At 38.2% G+C, this 26,443-nt stretch overlaps 1 protein-coding gene across 6 annotated transcripts in view; it reads left to right on the forward strand.

Moving 5' to 3' along the window:
- Positions 1–26,443, forward strand: part of VWA5A (von Willebrand factor A domain containing 5A) — a 29,489-nt gene that overhangs the window by 1,797 nt on the left and 1,249 nt on the right. For 2 of the 6 annotated variants that reach the window (XM_074400769.1, XM_074400768.1), the window contains 17 exons: positions 248–305; positions 424–626; positions 916–1,138; positions 1,263–1,438; positions 1,706–1,820; positions 3,253–3,336; positions 5,933–6,102; positions 6,339–6,427; positions 6,633–6,777; positions 7,204–7,283; positions 14,903–15,017; positions 15,790–15,954; positions 16,232–16,332; positions 16,719–16,972; positions 21,635–21,775; positions 22,470–22,600; positions 26,017–26,143. In XM_074400769.1, coding sequence (XP_074256870.1) covers positions 263–305; positions 424–626; positions 916–1,138; positions 1,263–1,438; positions 1,706–1,820; positions 3,253–3,336; positions 5,933–6,102; positions 6,339–6,427; positions 6,633–6,777; positions 7,204–7,283; positions 14,903–15,017; positions 15,790–15,954; positions 16,232–16,332; positions 16,719–16,972; positions 21,635–21,775; positions 22,470–22,600; positions 26,017–26,143 — 2,362 coding nt within the window. In that variant the 5' untranslated portion in view covers positions 248–262. The other 4 variants (XM_010334413.3, XM_074400772.1, XM_074400770.1 and 1 more) reach the window with 3 other exon arrangements.

Here is a 26,443-nt window from a genome sequence, read left to right on the forward strand (position 1 = left end):
CAAGGTGTTTCAGAGATTTCCTGTTTAGTAGATGCCAGTGAATCTTACAGCTTCTGCACCTGGGATTGCCATTTAAAAGTAACCTTATGATTGAAATCTTTGTCTCCTTTTTTTAAGTTCCATCTTCCTAAATCCAACATTAACCCTTTGAATGTATTCTTATGCCAGAGAAAAGCACATAAAATGCTGGTGTTTGAGCATGTAACTTCCAACGTGTCACTCTGTTTGTGATATGTCTTTTCTGCAGGAATCTTGCATCACCATGGTGCAATTCTGTGGCCTACTCACCCTCCAGCGGGAGCCAGGTGAGCCTAATTTGTGACTCTTACTTGACATTGAATCTTTGGCACCTAGCACAGGGCTTGACCTACAAGGAGCCATTCTGTTGAAGCTTGATGAACTTGAATTCTGGTCTATCCCCAGTACCACTGAAGAGTATCTCTGTGAGCGTGTCCATTTATGAGTTTGTGGCTGGTGTGTCTGCAACTTTGAACTATGAGAATCAGGAGGAAGTTCCTCTGGAGACCGTCTTTGTGTTCCCCATGGACGAAGACTCTGCTGTTTACAGCTTTGAGGCCTTGGTGGATGGGACGAAAATTGTAGCAGAATTACAAGACAAGATGAAGGTAGTAGAGATTACCTCCTCCCTTCTTATTTCCTTAATGCATACTCTATGATCTCTACTAAATGCACCTTCACAAAACATGCTGATGTTGAAAGTTCTTTCTTTCACTCTTTTCTAACTGCCATTTTCCTAAAATCATTTTGGGGAAAAATCAATCAGAGGCATTCAAAGTATGGCTGTGATTAGACAAGACCAGTTACATACAGTCGCTCTGCACTACTCATCTCTTCATCAGCCATGTCACCTCGTATGTTCCCTTTCTCTCCCACCCCTCGCCCTGTTCTTCTCAGGCCCGCACCAACTATAAGAATGCCGTCTCTCAAGGCCACCAGGCCTTCTTATTGGAGGAGGACAGCAGCTCCAGGGATGTCTTCTCTTGCAATGTGGGTAACCTCCAACCTGGGTCGAAGGCGGCAGTCACCCTGAAGTATGTGCAGGAGCTGCCTCTGGAAACAGATGGGGCTCTGCGCTTTGTCCTCCCAGCTGTCCTGAATCCTAGATACAAATTCTCTGGTGAGTATCTCTCCCCTTTGAATACTGGTGGTGGGTGACATACATAGGGAAATTTTCTTATGCTTGTGAGTGTGCTGAAAAGCTGAGTGTACAAGGAAAACAGAACTAAGGTCACTTTTTATAGGGTCACCTAAGGATAGCTGCCTTGATGTGAAGACGCCTATAGTCCCTGTGGAGGAGCTACCCTACACCCTCAGCATGGTCGCCACCATTGATTCCCAGTATGGCATCGAGAAGGTCCAATCCAACTGCCCCTTGAGTCCTACTGAGTACCTAGGAGAGAACAAGACTTCTGCTCAGGTGGTTAATGAGCAAATTCTGCTGTCGTCAGTACCTCTGTTGCTTGAGTCTTAACTTGGTCTCCACCGAGTTCTTCCCAAATGGTAACCCGGAGGGGGTCCAACATGCTCCTTCCATATCGTCATTTAATCTCCAGAGCCTTTTCTCTAGCCTCACCTCTGTTCCTGATCATGCTCTCTCATGGAGGAGGACTGCAGCCCTAACCTCAGCCCTAAAAAGCACGCAGTGATGATTCCATTGTGGCTTGTTTACCTGTCTCCAACTCAGGTTTCCCTGGCTGCTGGACACAAGTTTGATCGGGATGTGGAACTCCTGATTTACTACAGTGAGGTGCATATCCCTAGCGTGGTTTTGGAGATGGGGATGCCTAAGGTGAAGCCAGGTATTTTCTTTCTTCCTTTGTATTTATACCCTAAGGGGCAACTCCCTGTCTTAGAATTATTGTCATACTACTCTCTTTTCTTTTCCTCCCTCCAGTAGGGGGTAATACATGTGAAACACTGAAATAGCTTACACTACATCATGCAAGAATAGTTAGGTTTAATGACTGTATGTGATATGTCTTGTAGGCAAATTTAAGTAGATCGGTAGAAAATTGGGCAAAAACCAGGAACAGATAATTTACAAGAGAAAACATGGCCAGTTTATAAACAAGTGGCAGTGATCAGTCTTGACAGAAATTCATATAATCATGTGAGATTTTCACCTTTCAAGTTATCAAAGATTTTGAAATCTGACGCTTCGTGTTTTAAAAGGTGTGGTGAATTAACCTTTTGAGAATAAATTTGGCCATTTGTGTTAAATAAATGTTAACTTTGGTAATTTCAATATTAGAAATCTTGCCTAAGGAAATAAATCTAAATATAAGTAAAAATATGCAATGAGATCTCCCCTGCCATTTTAATAATATCAGGTATTAGTAAGCAATCAAAATATCTGTTAGGGGCCAAATTTGCTGTGATAGGTATACTTCATGAATTATTATACAGCTACTAAAATAATGTACATTGACAGATTGAAGTAATTGGAAAAACAACCTCCAAGGAATGTTAAGTAAAATAAAAGTAAGTTATAGTCAGATCAACACTATAAAATAATATGTATATTAGGAAAAACATTTTAAAACACAGGAAGCTTCTGCACAGCAAAAGAAATTATCGTTAGAGAGAACCAGCAACTAGCAGAATGGGAAAAAATTTTTGCAATCTACCCATCTGACAAAGGGCTAATATCCAGAATCTACAAGGAACTTAAACAATTTGCAAGAAAAAAAAATCCGATCAAAAAGTGGGTGAAGGATATGAACAGACACTTTTCAAAAGAAGACATTTATGCAGCCAACAAACATGAAAAAATTCTCATCATCACTGGTCATTAGAGAAATGCAAATCAAAACCACGTTGAGAAAGCATCTCACACCAGTTAGAATGGTGATCATTAAAAAATCTGGAGCCAACAGATACTGGAGAGGATGTGGAAAAATAGGAACACTTTTACACTGTTGGTGGGAGTGCAAATTAGCTCAACCATTGTGGAAGACAGTGTGGTGATTCCTCAAGGACCTAGAAATAGAAATTCCATTTGACACAGCAATCCCATTACTGGGTATATACCCGAAGGTTTGTAAATCATTCTGTTATAAAGACACATGCACATGTATGTTCATTGTGGCACTGTTTACAATAGCAAAGACTTGAAACCAACCCAAATGCCCATCAGTGATAGACTGAATAAAGCAAATGTGGCACACACACACACACACACCATGGAATACTATGCAGCCATAAAAAAGGATGAGTTCATGCCCTTTGCAGGGACGTGGATGAAACTGGAAACCATCATTCTCAGCAAACTGACACAAGAACAGAGAACCAAACACCGCATGTTTTCACTCAGAGGTGGGTGTTGAACAATGAGAACACACAGACACAGGGAGGGAGACATCACAATACCATGGCCTGTTCAGGGGTGGGAGAGCTAGGGGAGGGATAGCAGGAGTCGGGGGGTTGGGGAGGGTTAACATTAGGAGAAATACCTAATGTACATGATGGGGCAATGGATGCAGCAAACCTCCATGGCGTGTGTATAGCTGTGTAACAATCCTGTAAGATCTGCACATGTACCCCAGAACTTAAAGTATATTTTAAAAAATGAAAAAAATAGGAAGAATGCTAGTAGTAATTGTGGTTAGATTGACTAGGTTTAGTTTTAATGTTTTTTAAATCTAATAATCTTTATTGATTGATCCATCACAGCTACATGCAGTCTCAACTGAAGTTTTTTTCTTTTTTTTTAAAGATAAAATATACATAACAGAATTGACCATTTTAACTAATTTTAAGTGTACAATTCTGTGGTCTTCAGGATATTCACCTTGTATAACCATCACCACCCTTCATCTCCAAAACTTTTTTGTTTTGCCCTATTTTCTTAATTTCTAAGTTTCGCTTCTTAATAACTTTATTGTCTTGTGAATCCCTTCTAGCAGAACTGCCCAAGTCTTGCTTCTCAGGTCAAATATTTAGTCAAGATGACTTGCTGTTCTCATCCATACAAGGAAGCAAATGACAACTTTAAGTGGCAGCTTGGCTCACTAAAACCATTTAGAGTTCTGCCAAATGAAACCTACCACTATATGACAAAAACACAGTATGTTATTTTTTATAAACTTAGAACAGATGTACTTACTACATTAAGAACATAATGTCTTTTTAAAATTAAATTTATGATTTAATTTAAAAATTGTATGAAAATAAAATTTAGAAATAATTTTGCAATATTGTTACTAAGAGTTTAATCTGAGTTGAGCCCTAAACTGAGTTCATTAAGTATATAATATCACTTAACCCTTACAATCAAGCTTGTTCAACTTGTGGTCTGTGGGCCATATGTGGCCGAGGACAGCTTTGAATGTAGGCCAACACAAATTTGTAAACTTTCTTAAAACATGAAATTATTTTGTGATTTTTCTTTTTTAGCTCATTGGCTATTGGTAGTATTAGTATATTTTATGTGTGGCCCAAGACAATTCTTCTTCTTCCAATATGGCCCAGGGAAGCCAAAAGATTGGACACCCCTGCTTAAAATAATCTTGACGTAGGTGTTGCTTACTACCTTGATTTTTCAGATGAGGACATGAGGCTAACAAGCAGAGGAGCTAAAATTTGAAATGCCGCATTTGAAAACAAAGAAGCCAAGACTCATGGAGGTGAAAATAATTTGAGCCAGGCTAAAGTTATAATAGATAATCCACATATAACATTTACAATTTATCTGGCATTGTTATAAACATGTTAACCCATATCATACTCATGCCACACTTTAAACATGTTAACCCATATCATACTCACGCTAAATACATTAACCCATATCATACTCATGCCAGCCTTTCTGGCTCCTCAGCATAGTGCCAGCTAAACCAGCTGTCTCTGAGAATGGAAAGGAACCTGCTCATCAAAAAAGCTTCTCCTTCATCATAGATCCAGACATCTGGATTGTATGATCGCTGTTTTTGAACTAGTGTCCTCTCATGTATTTGATGGGCAACACCTATCTTATTTAGAAGCCAGTTGGTTATTGGCATATCCTATGGGGAAGAAATTAAACTGAGCCAGATTCTATTGTCATACCAAATCTCAGGACTACTGAGAATATACATCTATGATCCTAGAACCACTTTGTAAAAATAGGAGAATGGAATTTAATTATATATCCTCCTATATTTTCTATAAACCTGGAGTTAACAGAAATGGCACCTCTATCTCAGTACTAGCATTTCAATTCCTGTATCAGTCCTCTCTTGCTCCTAAAAATAGTTATAGCTATGGCTTTGACAACGTGGCCAGATAGACTAGGCTCCTGTGGTACCCCCCCACCCCATTGTTTGGATGATGCTAATAGAATCCAACACGTATCCCAATGTTTTCCTTTCTTCTGAGGACTATCAGTGAGTTATTCATACCCAAAGCAGACAGATTTACCTTGGTGGTGGGTATAATACTTATACTCTCAACTCTTATAAATAGTCAACCTAAAAATTGTCCATGTGAGTATTTCTTTTTTCAAAGCTGTAATTAAAGACTTACGGCCCATGTGATAACATTTCCCATTTATTTGATTTGAAGGAAAGGTTTGATTCTGCAGATAAACTTCTCTGATTCTTTTGGCAAATGCTGGAACATTTTAACCTAATGTATTTCATTCATTTGCCTAGCTGCCAGGAAACTAGTAATCAGTGACAATATTTTAACTATTGCTTGTGTCTGCTAACTTCTACCCTCTTTCTTCTCTTTCATATCTGTTCTGCTTTTGTCTGTCTCATATATTTATAACTTACCTCAAACCCATTGCAAGCAGTTGTAGTATATGAATCATCACAGGGTTTTAGATTTGAGTTTTTCTTAGCTCTTGATTGTAATTACTACCATTGATTGTTGGGTTCTAGGATTCTTGTGTTCCTTTTTGTCTTAGAGTGGCTTTATCCTTTCTGATCAGGTCGTTTGATGGGAGATCCAACTGCAATGGTGAGTTTCTATCCAAATATCCCCGAAGATGAACCATCAAATACCTGTAGAGAGTTTGTCTTCCTCATGGACCGCTCCGGAAGTATGCAGAGCCCCATGAATAGCCAGGATAGATCTCAGCTGCGCATACAGGCAGCCAAGGTAAAGCTAGTTTTTTTCCTTTTCTGGGTCACATGCTCAAGTGAGAATAAATCTGAGAGTTAAATTCGGGTCTGTTTGGAGCCTGAGCCACAGCAGCATGACCACCCCAAGGCTGGCCTTGGAATGTAAGAAGGGACAGGTGGGTGATGGCTCACATCCTCAAGAATTGAATGGCAGGGCCCATGTGTTTTGAGGAGCCTCTCTCACTCTGTCTCTTCATACTCTCTTACCTTCAGGAAACACTGATTTTGCTGCTGAAGAGTTTGCCTATAGGCTGTTATTTCAACATCTATGGATTTGGCTCTTCCTATGAGGCATACTTCCCGTAAGTTACTGGAAAGACCATAGAGGGTACAAAATGAGACTTTAAAGAAAAAGACTAAATTGTTAAAGGGGTTACTGCAGAGCTGACTTTGGCATTGAGGATTTTGGATAAGACTCACTTTTGATGGGGGTTTCTCAATTCAGGGACTTTATACTGTGCAAGGTTAAGTAATCCTCATGTAACTGGATGTGTTTGTTTTTCTCAGGGAGAGTGTGAAGTACACTCAGCAAACCATGGAGGAGGCCCTGTGGAGAGTTAAGCTTATGCAGGCCGACCTAGGGGGCACTGAAATCTTGGCACCACTCCAGGACATTTACAAGAGACCCTCCATCCCAGGCCACCCCCTACAGGTAAGAAGTGGAACAGAGCTAACAGAAGAGACAGCAAGAGTGAAATCTCTAAGAATCTATGCCCCTGAGCTTCATGCAGTATATTGAAATATGATTTGTAATTCAGTTTTCTATTATATAATAACTAGAAAAAAAAGATGATGCATTTTTCTTCTTTCTTAACTCCATGCAATGGACAATGGAAGGTTTTTTGTGGAGTGCCATAATAACTTAGATGTAGCTAGGAGGGAAGGTGCTAAAAATTTCCAGGGTTGTGAGCAGATCATGTGAGAATGTGGTACTAATGATGGAAACGTTAGGGATCTCATGCCTCTTTAAGAGGCACCAGAGCCTCTGCAATGAAATAGGGGGATTTTTCAAGGACAAATTCTGGTATCTTAAAATGAACTTGACAAAGCCTGATGAACATTTTCTTTCTTTGTACAGCTTTTTATCTTTACAGATGGAGAAGTTACAGACACATTTAGTGTAATTAAAGAAGTTGGGATCAACAGACAGAAACACAGGTATGAAGAGAAAGTGATTTCTGGATGATTGGAGCTAAGTAGTGGCACATAGACTCTAGTGCTACGTGATGCCAGTGTTGACATTCCTTGAAGAAGACCATATGATTTCAGAATTTAGTTTTAGCAGGTGAAAATCTATTACTCCCTATAAAAATTAAAATTATTTTTAAAAATAACATCAACAACACAGCAAAAATCATTGTTTGTCATTCTTTCTAAACTACGATGGACCCAAGAATTGAATAGTAAGATGTTAATTTTTTTACTGTACACGTTGTTAGGAAAGTAAGACACACAGAAAACTACACAAATTGTAAACATACAACTGAATAAATTATCACAGCGAACACACGGTGTAATCGCCACATAGGTAAAAACTGGAATGGTAGCAGACCTCTCCATCTATACCATTTTCCATTATGTACGTCACTATACACTAAAGCTTTCCTGACTTAGTAACACCATGGGTTATTTGTGCATGTTTTGAGTGAAAAGAAATGAGTTATACAGTATGCTTTCATTTCTGTGTATATCATTACTTTTCTTTCAGCAGTATGTTGAGAGATTCATATATATTTTGTGTATAGCCATAGTTAATTTTTATTGGTGTATAGTATTCCATAAAATGACTATACCATAATTTATTGATTTTAGTGCTGATGGACTTTGATTTGGCTGTTAAAAATGATACTGCTGTGAACATTCTTGTATTCTGTACATGTATTTTTTGTATACACATGTATATGCATATATACATATTTATATACATAGATGTTTCTCTGAATGGGCAGAGTTGTGGAGTTTCTATGGAATATCAAACAGTTTTCCAAATGATTGTACTAATTAAATTCATTCTAGCGTTGTAGGAGTGTTCCAGTAACCTCATTTCCTCTCCAAAATAAGATATTATTTGTCTCTACATTTTAGTCAATTTTTTATGTGTTTAATGGCATCTTCTTACGGTTTTAATTTACATTTTCCTGATGACGAATGGAGTTTATCAACATTTTGTATTTATTGGCCAGTTGGATGCCCTCCTTTATGATGTGCTCTCAAGTCTTTTTCTGTTAATTATTTCTATTAGATTGATTTTCTTTTCTTACTGACCTTTAGTTCATTCTGTAGTCTGGATACAAGCTCTTTGTTGACTGTATGTTCTACATATACTGTATACTTACTTACTCTGTAGGTTGCTCTTAGCTTCAAAATGTATTTGAGTAATAGTTGTCGTAAATTTTAATGTAGCTTGGTATTTTTTAGTCTTCTCCTTTATGCTTTGTGTTTTCTGTGTCCTGTTTACAAGTCTTTCCCTACCAAGGTGATGAAGATTTTTTTGTTGTTCTTTTCTAGAAGTTTTATTGTTTCTTTTACATTTGAATTTACAATGCACCTGGAACTTATTTTTGTGCATTGTGTGGTGTAGGGGTTAGGTTTCATTTTTTTTGTAACGTGAATATCAAATTGACCCTATCCTATTTATGGAAAAGTTTGTCCTTTCCTCACTGATGTGCAGTGTCATCTCTGTCATCAATAAGCAACTATACATGTGTAGATTGTTTCTGGATCCTCTGTTCCATGACATTGGCCTGTACATCTAGACATGTGCTGAACGACCATATAAATTAGTACAGCTTTATGATAAATCTTGATTTCCAATAGTGTTAAATCCTTAATTTTTTTTCATTTAATAACGAAGACTATCTTGGTTATACTTACTTCTTAGTATTTGTATTTTAGAATTAGCTTGTCAGTTTTTACCAGAAGAGGAAACCTATTGGGATATTGGCTAGGATTTCATTGACTTCATTAGATCTATTTAGGCAGGACTTACTCTTTACTATATTGAGCATTCCAATCCTTTTATTTACTTTGATCTTTTCTGATTTCTTAAAATTCAACATTTTATTAAGATGACTTAGACCTATAGAGACATTCCAAAAGTAGATCAATGGGGCCAGGAGCCACGGCTCATGCCTATAATCCCAGCACTTTGGGAGGCCAAGGCAGGCAGATTGAGACCAGCCTGGCCAACATGGCAAAAACCCATCTCTACTGAAAATACAAAAATTAGCCAGATATGGTGGTCCACATCTATAATTCCAGCTACTCAAGAGGCTGAGGCAGGAGAATTGCTTGAACCCCAGAGGCAGAGGTTACAGTGAGCTAAGATCACACCACTGCACTGCAGCTTGGGCAACAGAGCAAGACTCTGTCTCAAAAACAAAAAGTAGACACCATATGCCCTTCACCAAGGTCTACCAGTTGTCAACCTTTTACCACATTTGTTTCAGATATGTTTTTTGTTGAAACGTTCAAGGGCAAGCCACAGATATCATAACCCTTCATATATAAACACTGAGGCACTCATCTTTTAAGAACAAGAACATTCTACTACATCACAATAAAACTATTAAATTCAAGAAATTTAAAGTTGAGATAGCACTGAAATCCAAATGCAGGTCATATTTGTCAATTTTTCTTTTGTTCTTTATAGTTTTCTACATGCTTTATAGTTTTTAATTTTTCTGTTTGTTCTGGGAACAAATCCAAAGACACATATTTTATTTGTTGTTACGTCTCTTTATTCTTCTTTACTCTGGAGTAACTTCTCAGCTTTTTATCCTCTTTCATGAAACTGACGTTTTGAAAGAGTACTAGCCAGTTGTATTTTTGAATCCTGATTTGTGTTTGTAAGACCGTTTAAATTTATGTTAAGGTTGGTATTAAACATTTTGGCAGAAATATTCCAAAGGGGTTTGGGGATGTCAAGTTTGACTGCTTAGTTAAAGGTAGTGTGTAACAGGTATGTTTGAAATTTTGTAAACATCTTGTTCTCAACAAATGTTTACTTGGTGGTTTAGCATTCACTGGTGGTTATTGCCCAAGTCAGTTATGACTTTCAGTGGTGACAGAATGATTTTCAAAATTCTGTCAGCTTTTCCACACCTGTTAGTTGGTATCCTACTGTTTAAAAAAAAAAAAAAAAGCTTTTTCTCTGCCTTTCCTCCCTTCCTTCCTTTTGTTTTATCAGTATGTAATCTTGGATTCTTTCATTATTTTTCAGTGTGTGTCACATAATTCTCATGATTCATTTAGATTCTTAAAATTTTCAAATTTGACCTGCGAGATCCCTTTTAAGGTGTCTCTGTGTTTTTCTCACATCTCTTTACTTTATGAATACTTTCTTTCTAATACACAATGTTGCGGACTCACCTGTACTTTCCCAGCCCTTCGAGAAGCCCTTGGAGAAATAGTTTTTAGTGAAAGCAATACATAAAAATCAATATTTGAGTGTTAGGTGCGCTCCTTACTATTGTGCTGTTATTTATCCTTGGCATTTTCAGCAGACAGAACTGGCAAATGTTAAAAAAAAAATTCTGAAATGTTTAGTTTCCCCACTACATAGGTAGTAGTGTAGCATTCTTCCTCTTTTCTCCAATTACATATTTATGTCTTCTTTTCTACAATGTGAGAAACCTAGCTTCCTGTGTAATCAGTAAACTTACTCATTTCTTCAGTCTATCAATAGGTAGTTTACCCTTATCCATGGGGTATACATTCCAAGACCCGTGTAGGTACGTGAAACCATGGATAGTACCAAACCCTTTCTATATGTACCATTCTTTCCTATACATATGTACCTGTGATAAAATTTAATTTATAAATTAGGCACAGAAAGATATTAGCAATAACTAACAATAAAATAGAACTATTAACTAAAATAAAGGTTACTTGAGCGCAAGTGCTGTGATAACCACATGTATCTATCTGGTACCCGAGACTGCTACTAAGTGACTGACAGGTGGGTAGTGTAGACAGCATGGAGATGCTGGATAAGAGAATTCACATTCAGAGTGGGACAGAGCAGGATGGCATGATATTTCATTATGAAACTCAGAATGGGATGTAATTTAAAATGTATGAATTGTCTATTTTTGAAATTTTTATTTAATATGTTTGGACTACAGGGAACCGAAACTGTAGAATGTGAAACTGCAGATAAGGGAAGCCTTCTGTACACACAGAATCTATCTGTAATATGTTATAATTATCTGTGTAGAGGGCTTCATGCATTTTTAATTAAATTGTTTCCTTAGGTGTTTGATGTTATTTTAAACAGTATTTAAAATTTTTTTTTTTTACTGGATGGTTTATTTCTACATAGAAAATAAACCATCTACATAGAAATTGAAATTCATAGAATTTCTATTGTAGAAATAAACCATCTACATAGAAAATGAAATTCATTAGTTTGTTTTACTTCGACTTGTTTTTAATGATGTTAATTTACATACTAATTAAATTCTATATTTGCAGATTATTTTAGAATCTATGAAGAAATCACATTTGTAAAAAATATACTTTATTTTTCTTATTCTAAAAATTTTTTTTTTTTTTTTTTTTTTTGAGACGGAGTTTCGCTCTTGTTACCCAGGCTGGAGTGCAATGGCGCGATCTCGGCTCACCGCAACCTCCGCCTCCTGGGTTCAGGCAATTGTCCTGCCTCAGCCTCCTGAGTAGCTGGGATTACAGGCACGCGCCACCATGCCCAGCTGATTTTTTGTATTTTTAGTAGAGACGGGGTTTCACTATGTTGACCAGGTTGGTCTCGATCTCTTGACCTTGTGATCCACCCGCCTCGGCCTCCCAAAGTGCTGGGATTACAGGCTTGAGCCACCGCGCCCGGCCTCTAAAAAAATTTATTTTTTTCTTATTAAAATTTTTTTCCCTTCTGGATTACCCTGGGGAGGATCTCTAATAGAAATCTAAATCAAAATGATCATATCCTTATTTTATTTTGGACTTCAAAAGGAACATTTCAACATTGCACCGTTAAGTATAGTGTTTGCTCTAAGTTTTTTTTAGTAGTTATCCTTTCTATTATTAAGAAAATTTCTTTTTATTCGTGTTGAGGTTCTTTTCTCTCTTTTCTTTCTTTTATTTTGAATAATGAATGATTGTTGAATTTCATCAAATGTATTTTATGCATCTACCTAGATGAATGTATGATTTTATCCTTTATTCTTTTAAAGTATGAATGCTAATAATTCTTAAATATTAGACCAACCTTGAATTTCTGAAATAAACCTAAAGTAGTTGTGATATATTAATCTCTTTCATATATTTTTTGATTCAGTTGGATAATACTTTTTTAGGGTTTTGAATCTATTTTCATCGGAAATGTTGACATATATTGTCTTATCTTGTCAGGTTTTGATATCAGTGTTATACCAGTATCATCAAATGAGCTGTGAGGATTGCCTTTTTTCCTTTGCTCCAAAAGATTTTCTTTTGTAAATGTTTATTAGAATTTCCCAGCAAAGCTCTCTTGGCCTGGATTTTTTTTTGGGAAGTTTTTGTTTTGACCTATTCATACTTTTATGTGTTCCTATTTTTTATAAAAGTTTGAATATTTTATTGAACTTCTTTGCCTTAAATTGTCTATGATATTGCCTAATAACATTATTAAGTTTTATAGGATATGTAGTATGTAGTGATATTACCTTTTTTCCCTTAATGTTGGTTATTTGTGCCATTTCTGTTAATATTTCTTTTCTTGCACTGGATATTTATCAATTTTAATAATAATTTCAAAACACCAGCGCCTTTGGGTTTATTGATACTTTCTATCATTTAAGTGTTCTCTATTTCATTGATGTCTGCTCCTATCTATCTTTGTTATTTTCTTTCTTTTACATTCCTTGAGTTTTGGGCCATCTTTTTTTAACATCTTGAGACAGATGCTTCATAGCTGATTTTTAGACTTTTCTAATGTGTGCATTCAGAGCTATAGATTTAAGCACCTCTGTAGCTGAATTTTAAATATGGATATGCCATTTGCCATTGTCATCTACTTAAGAATATTTTCCAGTTAGTCTGATTTCTTTTTTTAAGCTTGTATAATTCATAAGTACAGTGCCTAATTTCCCAATATTTGAGGATTTTTGTTAGTCATCAAATAAAAAATTGTAGAAATTAGGTTAACCTCTAGATGACATCTTCCATCTGAGAGGATTTATTCTTTGCTTCTGAATGGTGCTGGATAGACTGGGAACAGATCATCTTAATCCAGTCAGGATCTGATGAACTTCAGTCACGGTGCTGGCTGGTCTATTTCTGATTCACCTCTACCTCTGGGATGTAGTCCTTTAGGATTCTATTCTAAATTCTCAGGTGTTTACAAGAGCACCTTCCCTCTGGAAAGTGCAAATTGCTGTTGTGTTTCTCCTGCCTGTGTGCAACTGCGTGGCTTTTCAGCCATCCATTTTTGTATTTGGCACTTACTTCAAAGGGTAAAGAAACATCAGATGCCAGGCTCATTTCTCTTGGCTTCTCTATTCTCTCAGGTCCTGGCTCATAGATTTTTATCTTGGTAGACCTTTGATGTTTTCAAACAAATGATTGTAAATATTCTGTACAGCTTTCTTAGTTCTCTGCTGGCTTGAAACAATGTACAGTGGCATTGCTGTGAGCAGAGCTTTCCTAGGGTGTTATATTTTAAGCACTATATAAAATTTTGCTATCATTATAATAATATTAATTTTTATTATCATCCACATTTAGCACTGTCGTGAGGTTCCAGTTGGTCATCAGTACTTTTTGTTTGTTTGTTTGTTTGTTTAGAGACAGAGTCTCTCCCTGTGCTGCCTAGGCTGATCTTGATCTCCTGTTATTGGCCTCCCGAAGCCTGAGCCAGCATGTCCAGCCAATATTGTTTAGTTTTGATTTTATACAAAAGATAAAAACTATAACAGCACTTTTTAACATAGGCTGCAATTCAAAGATCATGTTGGAAATTGAAAGACTGTAATATCAAGATGCCGGCAGGCTGTAGCATTTAGGAAGTATCATTACAGCTAGGTACCCGCAGTTAGAAGTCTGGTCCTTAGTCTTACAAGTGCAGAGCGTTGACCCTCATGCTGATGCCACTAGACTTGGGGATGTTGACTCACACTAACCTGAGAGAGACTGACACATAAACCAAAATTTCAGGGTATTAATTTACAATGAAAACTTTCTCTGTCATGCCTTCCAAAAGTGCTCGTGTTAGTATTCCCAGTATGTTTTTTGTTTATACGTAATTCTATTTGGGAAATCACATCATGATTAAGAAGTTACTTGGTGCACATGGACAAAGGCAGGGCAAGAACTCTCCCGTTAGAAGAGCAGGAGGCACGCTTCCTTTTTCTAAGACTGGTCTTGCTAGGGCAGATAAGATGCCAGCACATCGTTAGGTAGGAACTGGTGTTAGTTTCTATCTTTCTCTTGGTTTACAAGAGGGATCTTGCAGTCAGGCAGACCAGTGCTTCAGTGACATTGCTACATGTAGTAGTTGCATGATCTTGGAAAGATTTCTTAAATTTTCTGGGCCTCAGTTTTGTATCTGCAATGTGAAACAGAAGTCTGCTTTTTAGGAGTCTTGCAACGATAAAACTGCATCATTGATTTAAGGCATTTTTATACCTCCTAAAATATAAAATATGCTCAGTAAATAGTGGCTATTACACATTTGTCAAGGAAGTAGACTATTTCCTTATGCATTTTTGGCCATAGTGTATTAATTTTATATTTTTACTCCTTAATGCCGGCCTCTAACCTCTGTCCTTTTACAATTGCAGGTGTTTCTCATTCGGTATTGGAGAAGGTGCCTCCACCAGCCTAATAAAAGGTATTGCCCGGGCATCAGGGGGCACCTCAGAATTTATCACAGGCAAAGACAGGATGCAGTCCAAGGTGAGGGACAGACTGGCTGTGTCTATCCGGAGGTGGCAATTCAGACCACAGTGAAATGGGGTGAGGGACACTGTGCAAGGGTAGGAGTAGCAACTTTCCTCCAGTATACCTGTTCCTCTATCCCCAAGGCCTTGGGCTGTGTCCTTAGTCAGGCTACTTTGGCCTCTTGTAATAGAGGCCCACTCTAGTATCTGGAAATATGACATCTGGTCCCAGTAGCTGCAAGCTCAGAGACAGGATGCTGAAAGGGATTGGGGCCTTTGCATTTAAGACCAGGCACAGAGAAACTAAGAGCTTTGACCATCATGACTGAGATTCTAGGTCCTCACTTTAGAATCTCTTTTGGTGCTACATGCATCCTCCATGCAAAAGATACAAAGAAAAGGAGAAGGAACAATTGTGATATGTCTAATGGATTGGAAGAGGTGGTAAATTGCTATTCCATTTCATCTGTCTGTACGAGTAGAAGACCCCTCTGGTGGTATCTCGAAGCTCCTCTTTCCAGGATGGTGCCACGTCTTACCAATCCCCTTCTCCAAGGGTCTTGTTTCTCAAACATTTTGTTCATTTACATTTTGTTACGAAATATTTCAGCTTTGGCTTCTTCATATGTAAAGCAAGATAAATAGTGCCCATCTCCTAGAATAATATTAAGGAGTAGGCTTGACATGTATTATATTGTACTGCGTCTGATACAGAATAAATGTTCAGTTAATTGTAGCTGCCATCGTCTGTATCATTTGTGTTTACACTGTTCTCTTCCCTCCATTAGGCTCTCAGGACTCTGAAGCGCTCTCTGCAGCCTGTGGTACAGAATGTTTCTCTGAGCTGGCATTTGCCTCCTCGTCTGTCTGCTGAAATGCTTTCCCCAGAACAGACTGTCATTTTTAGGGGTCAGAGATTAATCATCTATGCCCAACTGACTGGGAAGATGCCAGTGAGTTCCCGGTCTTGTTTGTTCCCCTAGTCAGAAAGATACCACACTGACCATTTCATTCACTAAAGCTGGTAGGTAGATTTCATCTCAGCCAGAGACAGCACTTGCCAAGTAGAGCCAGCCTATTTCCTTCCCATCATTTCAGGTCTCTGGTTTCCTAGGCTACCTGATTCTTCAGCCGGTATTTTAGTACGTTGTTTAGGGTAGCTGCCCCTGTTCTGATCCTTCTATGGATGATCTCTTTCTTCTGTCACTTCTACTCATCTCTAATTTGCAGGCAGCAGAGACAACAGGAGAAGTATGCCTCAAATACACACTCCAGGGCAAGGCTTTTGAGGATAAGGTGACATTTCCTCTACAACCCAAGCCTGATGCCAAGTGAGAATTCAGTTCTCCGTTACTATTTTCTTCCCTCCCTTTCCTCCCTCTCTTTCTCCCGCCGTCCCTCCTTCCTTCCCTCCCTCCTTTCTTCCTTCCGTCCTTTTTCTTTTCTTCCTTCTCCTTCCTTCCTTTTTTTTCTTCCTTCCTTCCTTCCTTCCTTCTTTCCTCTGCCGTCCTTAGGAATTAGATTCTTCTCTTAATTCTGGGCTCCATTGTAATTGTTTTTCTATAATCACTTTTTATTTATAAACCACCAAAGACTTACCTCTCCCCTTATCTGACTTTATCTTTCCTTTTCCATTCCTAACTTTTACGAACTGCAAGTAACTGGTATATGGATGTCTTTCCCTACATTTCAGTACTTTTTTACTTTTTCCTTTCAGCCTCACCATTCACCGCCTTGCTGCCAAGTCCTTGCTCCAGACCAAGGACATGGGCCTCAGAGAGACTCCCGCAAGTGATAAAAAAGATGCATTGAACCTTAGCCTTGAGTCTGGTGTCATAAGCTCTTTCACAGCTTTCATTGCTATCAACAAGGAGCTGAACAAGCCAGTTCAGGGGCCTCTGGCTCATAGGAATATCCCAAGGCCAATTGTGCTAGGTGCTTCTGCCCCATTGAAGTTGAGATGCAAAGCAGGTAAGGAGTTTTATTCCATTCAAATTCATACAGAATAAAAGGCCCTGACTGAGCACATTATTTAAAGGAAAAGGCTATGAATTATTCTTAAGTTGCTTTGTTTTCCCTATACCTCCACATCTAGGATTTCTGATCAGTGTTCAACTTTTCTGTCTTAGGGAACTAGAATACATTCTATTGTCAAGGAGATTTAAAATAATCTGAGAGAAAACAAACAAACAAGTATTAAAACATAGAAAGAGCATGTAAACACCGAGTGACCAAACTGCCTAATCTGAAGCTGATTTATCTTTTGTATTGAGTTATAATTCAAATATTGTACAATTCACCATTTAAAGTGTATAATCCAATGGGTTTTAGTATGTTCACAGAGTTGTGCAACCATTGATTGCCACAATCAACTTTAGAGCATTTTTATCACCCAAGAAATAAACTTCATAACGATTAACAAACATTTCCTATTTCTCTCCCTGACCCCACCTATCTTCTCCTCCACTTCCCTCCCACCAGCCCCAATAATCACTTACCTGCTTTCTAGCTCTATATATTTGCCTATCCTGTCTTTATGTATTTGTCTGTTCTGGACTTCTTTTCCTCTTTTTTTTTTTTGAGACAGGGTCCCGCTCTGTTGCCCAGGCTGGAGTGCAGTGGCACAATCATGGCTTACTTCAGCCTCAACCTCCCAGGCTAAAGTCATCCTCCCATCCTTAGTGGCTGGGACTATAGGCACATGCCATCATGCCCGGCTAATTTTTTGTATTTTTCATAGAGATGGGGTTTTGCCATTTTACCCAGGCTGTGGCTGGCTTATTTCACTTAACATAATGTTCTCCAAGTTCATCTGTGTTGTTGCAAATAACAGAAGTTTGTTCTTTTTTATGGCTGAATAATGTTACATTGTGTATCTATAGTACGGTTTCATTTGCTCATTCACCCACTGATGAATACCTAGGTTGATTCCAAGTCTTGGCTATTGTGAATAGCACTGATATCTCTTTGCTATACTGATTTCCTTTCTATTGGGTATATACCCAGCAGTGGGATTGTTGGATCATATGGTAGCTCTATTTTTTTTTTTTTATTTTTTTTTTTTTGAGACGGAGTTTCGCTCTTGTTACCCAGGCTGGAGTGCAATGGCGCGATCTCGGCTCACCGCAACCTCAGCCTCCTGGGTTCAGGCAATTCTCCTGTCTCAGCCTCCTGAGTAGCTGGGATTACAGGCACACACCACCATGCCCAGCTACTTTTTTGTATTTTTAGTAGAGACGGGGTTTCACCATGTTGACCAGGATGGTCTCCATCTCTCGACCTCGTGATCCACCCGCCTCGGTCTCCCAAAGTGCTGGGATTACAGGCTTGAGCCACCGCGCCCGGCCGGTAGCTCTATTTTTTAACATTTTAAGGAGCAACAGTTTTCCACAATGGCTATACAAATTTACATTCTCACCAACAATGTGCAAGCATTCCCTTTTCCTGATACCCTTGTCAGTACCTGTTATCTTTTGTCTTTTTGATGGTAGCCATTCTGACAGGTATGAGGTGATATCACATTGTGGTTTCGAGTTGCAATTTCCTAATGATTGGTAATTCTAAACATTTTTTCATATACCTGTTTGCCATTTGTATGTCTTCTTTTGAGAAATGTCTATTCAAGTCTTTTGTTCATTTTTAAACAAGGTTATTTGCTTTTTTTGGTATTGAGTTAAATTCCTTGTGTATTTTGCATCTATGAAACCCTTATCAGATGTCTGGTTTGCAAATATTTTCTCCCATTCCCTAGGTTATTTGTTCACCCTGTTGATTATTTTCTTTGCTATACACAAGAGGCAATCTCATTTGTCTATTTTTGCTTTTGTCGCCCATGCTTTTGAGTTCATATCCAAAAATCAGTGCCCAGACCTCTGTCATAGAGATTTTGCCTTATGTTTTCTTCTAGTTGTTTCATAGTTTCAGCTCTTACATTTAAGTCTTTAGTTCATTTGAGTTGGTTTTTTTATGTGATGCAAGATAATGATCTAATGTTATTCTTTTGTATGTGTATATCCCAGTTTTCCCAATACCATTTATTGAAGAGACTGTTTTTTACCCATTGTATTCTTAGCACCTTTGTCAAAAATTAGTTGGCTATAAATGTGTGGATTTATTTTTGGGCTCTCCATTCTGTTCCATTGGTCCATGTCTGTTTTTATGCAACTACCATGCTCTTTTGGTTACTATAGCTTGGTAGTATATTTTGAAGTCAGATGGTATGATGCCTCCAGCATTTTATTTTGATTTCTTTTTTTGTGTGTGTGTGTGTATTTTTTTTTCTCAAGGTTGCTTTGACTATTTGGTTTTTTTGTTTGTTTGTTTTATAATTCCATACAAATTTTAGATTTTTTTTTAAATCTGTGAAGAATGTCATTGGTATTTTCATAGAGATTGCATTGAATCTGTAAATTGCTTTCAGTATTATGACCATTTTAACAAGATTTATTCTTCTCATGAATGTGAGGTATCTTTACATTTATTTGTGTCTTCTTCAAATTATTTTATCAATATCTTATAATTTTCAGTTTAGAGATGTTTTGCCTCCTTGTTTAAATTTATTCCCAAGTGTTTTAATTATTTTGTAGCCATTGCAAATGAGATTGTTTTCTTGGTTTCCTTTTCAAAGAGCTTGCTATTTGTGTATAGAAACACTAATGACTTTTGTATGTTGGTTTTATATCCTTCAACTTTGCTGGATTTGTTTATTATATTTAACAAGTTTTTTTTGGGGGGGTAGTCTTGAGGGTTTTTTTCTATGTATATGATCATGTCATCTGCAAACAGGGGTAGTATTACTTCCTCTTTTCCAATCTGGATCCTTTTTATTTCTTTCTCTTGCCTAATTGCATGGGCTAGGACTTACAGTACTATATTGAATAGAAGTGGTGAAAGTGGACATCCTTGTCATTTCTGATTTTAGAGGAAATGCTTTCAGTTTTTCCCTGTTCAATAAGATATTAGCTGTGAATTTGCCATCATTGTCTTTATTATGTTGAGGTAAATTTCATCTATACCTAATTTATTAAGCGTTTTCATCATGAAGCGATGTTGAATTTATTTAATAGTTTTTCTGCATCTATTGAAATGATCATATGTTTTTGTCCTTTTTTCTGTTAGTGTGGTTCATGTTTGTCAATTTATGTTTACTGAACCAACTTTATATCTCTCGGATGAATCCCATTTGATAATGATGCATGATCACTTTAATGTACTGCTAAATGTGGTTTGCCTAGTGTTTTGTTGGGGATTGTGTATCTGCGTTAATCAAGGATATTGGCCTGTAATTTTATTTTTGTTGTATCTGGTTTTGGTATCAGGGTGATGCTAGGAAGCTTGTTTTTAAGATAATACTAGACAGCTTGATGGAAGCAAGCTGACGTATAGGAAACAAAATAGAGAATTCAAGAACTTAGTGATCCAGATGAGCTCAAAGATCAGGTGAAACAGAAATCTCTGAGTTAGAAAACTGGAAAAATCAGATATTACGTATTAAAACTAAGAATTTAAAATTTAAAATTTTTTATTTTTTGAGACAGGATCTCACTCTGCTGACCAGGTTTTAGTGCAGTGGTGTGATTATAGTTCACTGCAGCTTCGATCTCTTGGGCTAAAATGATTCTCCCACTTCAGCCTCCCAAGTAGGTAGGACTCCCGGCATGTACCACCATGCCTGGCTAATTTTTAATTTTAATTTTTTTTTTAAATAGAGTCTCACTGTGTTGCCCAGGCTGGTCTCAAAATTCTGGCTTTGCATGATCCCTCTGCCTGAGACTATAGGCACATGTCACCATACCCAGATAATTTTTTAAACTTTTTATAAAGATGAGGCCCTGCTACTTTGTCCAGGCTGATATCAAGCTCATAGGTTCAAATGATCCTTCCACCTCAGCCTCCCAAAGTATTAGGATTACAAGCATGAATCACTGCACCCAGCTTCAATTTATTTTCTATGAGTGAAACAATTCTGCATAATAACAAGATTAACATGGCTTGGGAGGAAGTGGCAGAAGTAGAATGAAGTGGAAGTCACTGGATTTGATGAAGTCAAAGAAGCTTTGCCTTAGGGTGTTGGATAGGTACAGGGGTCCTGAAATCTCTCAAGGAGATGGTAGGCCTTGCAATGGAGTGGAAGTCTATGGTCTAGTTTTCAGATATTTTAGTGAATGATTGGAAGTAACAAAAAGGTTGGAAGTAGACAGTAGTGAAGACATATGCAATGTCTTCATTTAGTGATCTGGATGCAGCATCAGGGACTGAAGAGGTTGTCAGCCCTACCTCCCTACTTGGAGTGTAGTACATGGAGCAGTAACAATTTGAGAGTGAAGTTTTTTGAGAGGATAAATTCAGTTTCAAGTTAAGACTTAGCTGGAAGAAGCCTCCTGTATTAAAACTAAAGATGCAGGAAAAATTGTCTAGCATATATCACGGGTTCCAGAGGACACAGTAGAAGGAGAGCTCAGAGGGTAAGGGTTTGTGCAGGAGGTGGGCATATGAGAGAAAAATGGCACAGTAAGTGTGGTTACTGAAGCCAATGTGGATGGGAGGATATGTATCTCAAATTGTCAGGGTCCTTTGCCCATCACAGAGAGCAGGGAGTGCCACCGTCTTAATGTTTGTGCGGATTTTTTTCAGCTGTTCCAATGGCTGCACGCTATAGTCGTCCTGCATTTCCGCCCATAATGGAAGCTATGTCTGTTGAGGACAACATGGCATACCATAAAGGTGATTACAGATTCTGTGGGTTGATGACTCACAAGGACCATCACAGTCCAGGTGAATACCTTTCTAGGAACTTTTTCTCAACAATGTTTGTTTGTCACACATATTGGACTAGGCAAGCCACGATCTCATAGTTACAGCTATGGCAAGAGAGGCATGCTTCCCTAAGAGACCCCGCTGTGAGTTGGAAAAGACTCATTCTTCCACCCAAAGAACCAACTTGGAAACTTACCATATGGGTGAGGCAGGCCTCCCTTCACCCCTCCTATCTATAGAGACTGACAAACTAACCTTCAGTGTTCTGCTGCCTGTGGCTTTCTCTACTCAGGAGGTCATCTGTTTGAAAGACACTGAGCAGAAGGTCAGATTTGTTCCACCCCTATGTTTCCCAGCATCAGCCCAGCTAGTTTCATTAGCATATCATATAGGACCCTGAAACCTGCTATCCCAGTAGAGTCTACGGTGACCCTTAGTTGAACAAACCCCCTTGATCATCTCAGCTCAAACAGCTTGCCTGTGGGCTGCCCCCATCACCCTGCAGAGCCCTGCTGCCACCCTCTGTGAGTCCCTGTTCCACAGATCATCCTTTCACAAGTGCGGTTTGAAGTCCAATCTTCTGGATGTTGTCTAATGACTTTCTTTCTATTGCATTCTTGCTATGGTCTGTCTCTGAATTTAGCAGCCCTAAATTCAGGTGTGTTGAGGGGCTCCATAATTTCTCATCCTCTCTCCTTCTTTCTCCCCAAAGCCTCTGTAGAGGATCATCTTGTGCAGCTGATTTATCACCAAAATGCAAATGGTTCCTGGGATCTGAATGAAGATCTAGCCAAGGTCCTAGATATGAGTTTGGAAGAAATAACATCTGCACACCCTGCCGAGGTAAGAGTCAAAGGAAAAAGGAGTGTGTTTGTGTGTTTGTGTGTGTATGTGTATGTGTGTATGTATGTTTTAGCACAATATTTCAATGTCTCTTCTTACCCAGCTTTATATATACATATATATATTTATATATATACATATATATATTTATTTATACATTAACTTTGAGTACTGAGGTGCACGTGTATGTTTTTGAAAGAGAGAGGTCATCATTGAGAATTGAGGTGATTCAGGACCCACCTCCACTAAATTAATTTGTAATAAATAAAGGTTGAAGGCTCTTCTGGTCATGTTAAAGCAGAAAGAGCAAGGGATTAATGGGGAAGCTAGTAGGAATCGATGATTTCTTGTTGGTGGATGACAAAGGGAAAGCAAAAATCCTCTTCCACTATTTCCTGATAATCATCTTGGTCATAACTAATATTTAGTGAGCAATTACTCTGTGCCAGGCACTGTGCTAAGCAGTTATTATTCATGAGCTTATTTATTTCTCATATTAATTTAATAAGGTAGATCCCATTTGTGTTGCTGTTTATAGATGAAGAAACCGAAGTTTAGGGAAATGTGTCTGAGGTTACCCAGGCCAGCAGTGGCAGAGCCAGATTCAGTTCGAAGACTATCTGTCCTGAGAACTCCCCAAAATAACCTCATTATTGCTCCTCTTCATACTGATGAAAGTGGTCCAGACATTGGCAAAATTTAATTGAAGTCAGGGTAGGTGAAGCATTGTTAATAAGAACCACCTAGTTGTTTTAGATGTATTTAAATATGCTGATGAGGATAAATTGCATCCCAGAATTTCAAGGTAACTTGCCAAATCTTCTAATACTTGTTTCGAAGTTGTTAGGCCTGAAACAGGTGCAAAAAGCCTGAAGGACAAATATTCTAAACTTTCAAAATGTGGAAGGAGATCAGATAAATTTCAGATATTCTGCAATTCCACTGTCCAATAATACAGTATCCACTAGTCACATGTGGCTATTGTGCCTTTGAAATGTGGCTAATACAAACGAGGAACTAAATTTTTAATTGAATGGAGGTGTGCTGTGGTGTGAAATACATAGTAATGGCAAAGACTTTATATAAAAAGGAGTAAAGCATTTCATCAATAATTATTTTTATACTGATTGCATGTTAAAATGATGACTTTTTAATATAGTGGGTTAAATAAAATATATTAGCAAAATAATTATACCTCTTTATTTTTAGTTTTTGAAATATGGCTACTAGAAAACTTAACATTACAAATGTGTCTAGCATTATATTTTTATTGGAAAATGCTATTCTAGAAAAAGTAATTAAGTAGAAAAAGTAATTAATAATTCATAAACACTTGGAAGAGGATATAAGGATCATTAGATTCACTGAGAACAAAACACGTCAGACTGACATTTCCTTCTTTGGCATGGCAACTAGGCCAGTGAATCAAGTGAACAAACAGACTTGGTGTATCTGAATTTCGGTAAGGAATTTGATTTTTTTTTTTTTTTTTTTTTGAGACAGAGTTTCTCTCTTGTTACCCAGGCTGGAGTGCAATGGCGCAATCTCGGCTCACTGCAACCTCCGCCTCCTGGGTTCAGGCAATTCTCCTGCCTCAGCCTCCTGAGTAGCTGGGATTACAGGCACGCACCACCATGCCCAGCTGATTTTTTCTATTTTTAGTAGAGACGGGGTTTCACCATGTTGACCGGGATGGTCTCGATCTCTTGACCTCGTGATCCACCCGCCTCGGCCTCCCAAAGTGCTGGGATTACAGGCGTGAGCCACCGCGCCCGGCCGATTTTTTTTTTTTTTTTTTAATGATGAACTCATGGACCAAGTACAAACTAGTTGAAAAACCGTGATGCTAAACAATAAATTAATTTCAAACTTGAAACAGATTTTTAGGCCCACCAGGCTCTGAATTCCCTGGAGGTCCACAGTTTCGATGAAGATTTAGATGAAGATAAAGACCCTTTCCTATTTGTAGATGACAAAACTCGGAAATAAACTACCAGTCAAAAGAATCAGGATCCCAAAAATCCTCTGTATAGTAAGTTGCAATTTTTCACAAACAGATAAAGAAAAACAGCGTAGTAGAAATAAAAGCTAAGTACCGTTTTGGGTACTTAATTCCCAACTCTACAGGGAGAGAAGAGAGCATTTGCATGTGAAGAACAGAGGTTTTAGATGACTACAGTATAAACCAGAATATTTAACTGAGTAATGGAGGACAACAGGATTATCTGAAATGCTACCCTATTCTTGGGCTGTGATTGTAGAATTTTATAAGTACATTTACCTCCAGGTAAGACATTTTTATAAGTATATTTACCTCCAGATAAGACCATTTAAGGAGACGTGTTTTAAAAATCATTGTCCTGTTTGTTTTTAGACTAGGAGAATAAGTTTGGGGATGCTTACTGCTTTAACATAAGCAGTCTTCGTAAGGAAGAAATGAAGAAACTGAGAATTTTAATCTTAAATAAGACTACTCAGAGAGGACATGTTAGCCGTTTCCAAGTTTTTAAGGTCATGATATAAAGTAGGAAATTCCCTTGATCTCCTAACTCTAAAAACTGAAGCTGAGAGCAGTGGGTGAAAACTTCATGGGAGAAAATTTGCTGCTGTATGGTTGAGATTTTCTGTGAAGAAATAAGAGCAATATAACTAGAATCAGAATATTTGGCCTTTAGTCCCACTTCTGTCATTTGCTAGAAGGCTAAGTTTGGGCAAATCATTTTATTAATACTTCTATATGAAATCTGTTTTTTTTTCTTAAAAATATGTTTACTGATATTTTCTCATGATTTTTTGTGGGATGCAAGGGTTGCAATTAAAAAATTCTTGAAGGTGGGAGGCTGAGATGGGTGGATCCTGAGGTCAAGAGATCGAGACCATCCTGGTCAACGTGGTGAAACCCCATCTCTACTACAAATACAAAAATTAGCTGGGCATTGTGGCGCACGCCTGTAGTCCCAGCTACTCAGGAGGCTGAGGCAGGAGAATTGCCTGAACCCAGGAGGCGGAGGTTTTAGTGAACCGAGATCGCACCATTGCACTCCAGCCTGGGTAACAAGAGCGAAACTCCTTCTCAAAAAAAAAAAAACTCATGAAGGTACTTTATAAAATACAAAGCAATTTTGCCTGTGTTTCTCTTACTGGAGCTGGGTAAGTCTTGTCAGGGGTTTTCAGAACTGTCCTGGTAGTTACACTGGATTTAAAACTTGGGATTTTCTATTTCAAGACCCAGTGGATTGCTGCCCTGAGGTTTAAGGCCTGGCATTATGCCTTGCAAGTAGTAGCTGGAGGTAAAGAGAGACCAGGTAACTCAATTTACTAGCATTTAGAAGGATGCTAAGTGAGGAGGGAGTGAAGCTTTTGCATCCCCTTGAGGAACATCCAGCTCCAACTGGAGCTCTCTGTCTACTGTGCAGCTTGTGGATTCCTCAGGATGGGCCACCATCCTGGCCGTGATCTGGCTACATGGCAACGGTAAGGACTTCAAGTGTGAATGGGAGCTTCTGGAAAGGAAGGCCATGGCCTGGATGCGTGTCCATGCAGGTAGGAGCACAATCCTAAGACCTGTCTCCTTCCCCTTCCCTGGCCTGGCAGAGGGTTGCCACAAGAGAGTCCCATTGTCACTTGCCCCCACCATCCTGCTTCAGACCTTTACTAATCTTCCTACTAGTTCTTTTCTTGGGAGGGCAAGGGTGAAATCTTAAATTGGGGACAAGGTAGGAGGGTGAGTAGGGAGGGAGAGGGACATGAATGGGGAGTTGAACTGTGAGAAGGAGAAGTGGCACTGATTTTCCTTAGTGTCTCAGTACCAAGCTAAGTAGAAGACTAGACTTGGATCGTGTT

Source organism: Saimiri boliviensis, chromosome 6 (assembly GCF_048565385.1).
Source record: "Saimiri boliviensis isolate mSaiBol1 chromosome 6, mSaiBol1.pri, whole genome shotgun sequence".
Taxonomy (NCBI): Eukaryota; Metazoa; Chordata; class Mammalia; order Primates; family Cebidae; genus Saimiri; species Saimiri boliviensis.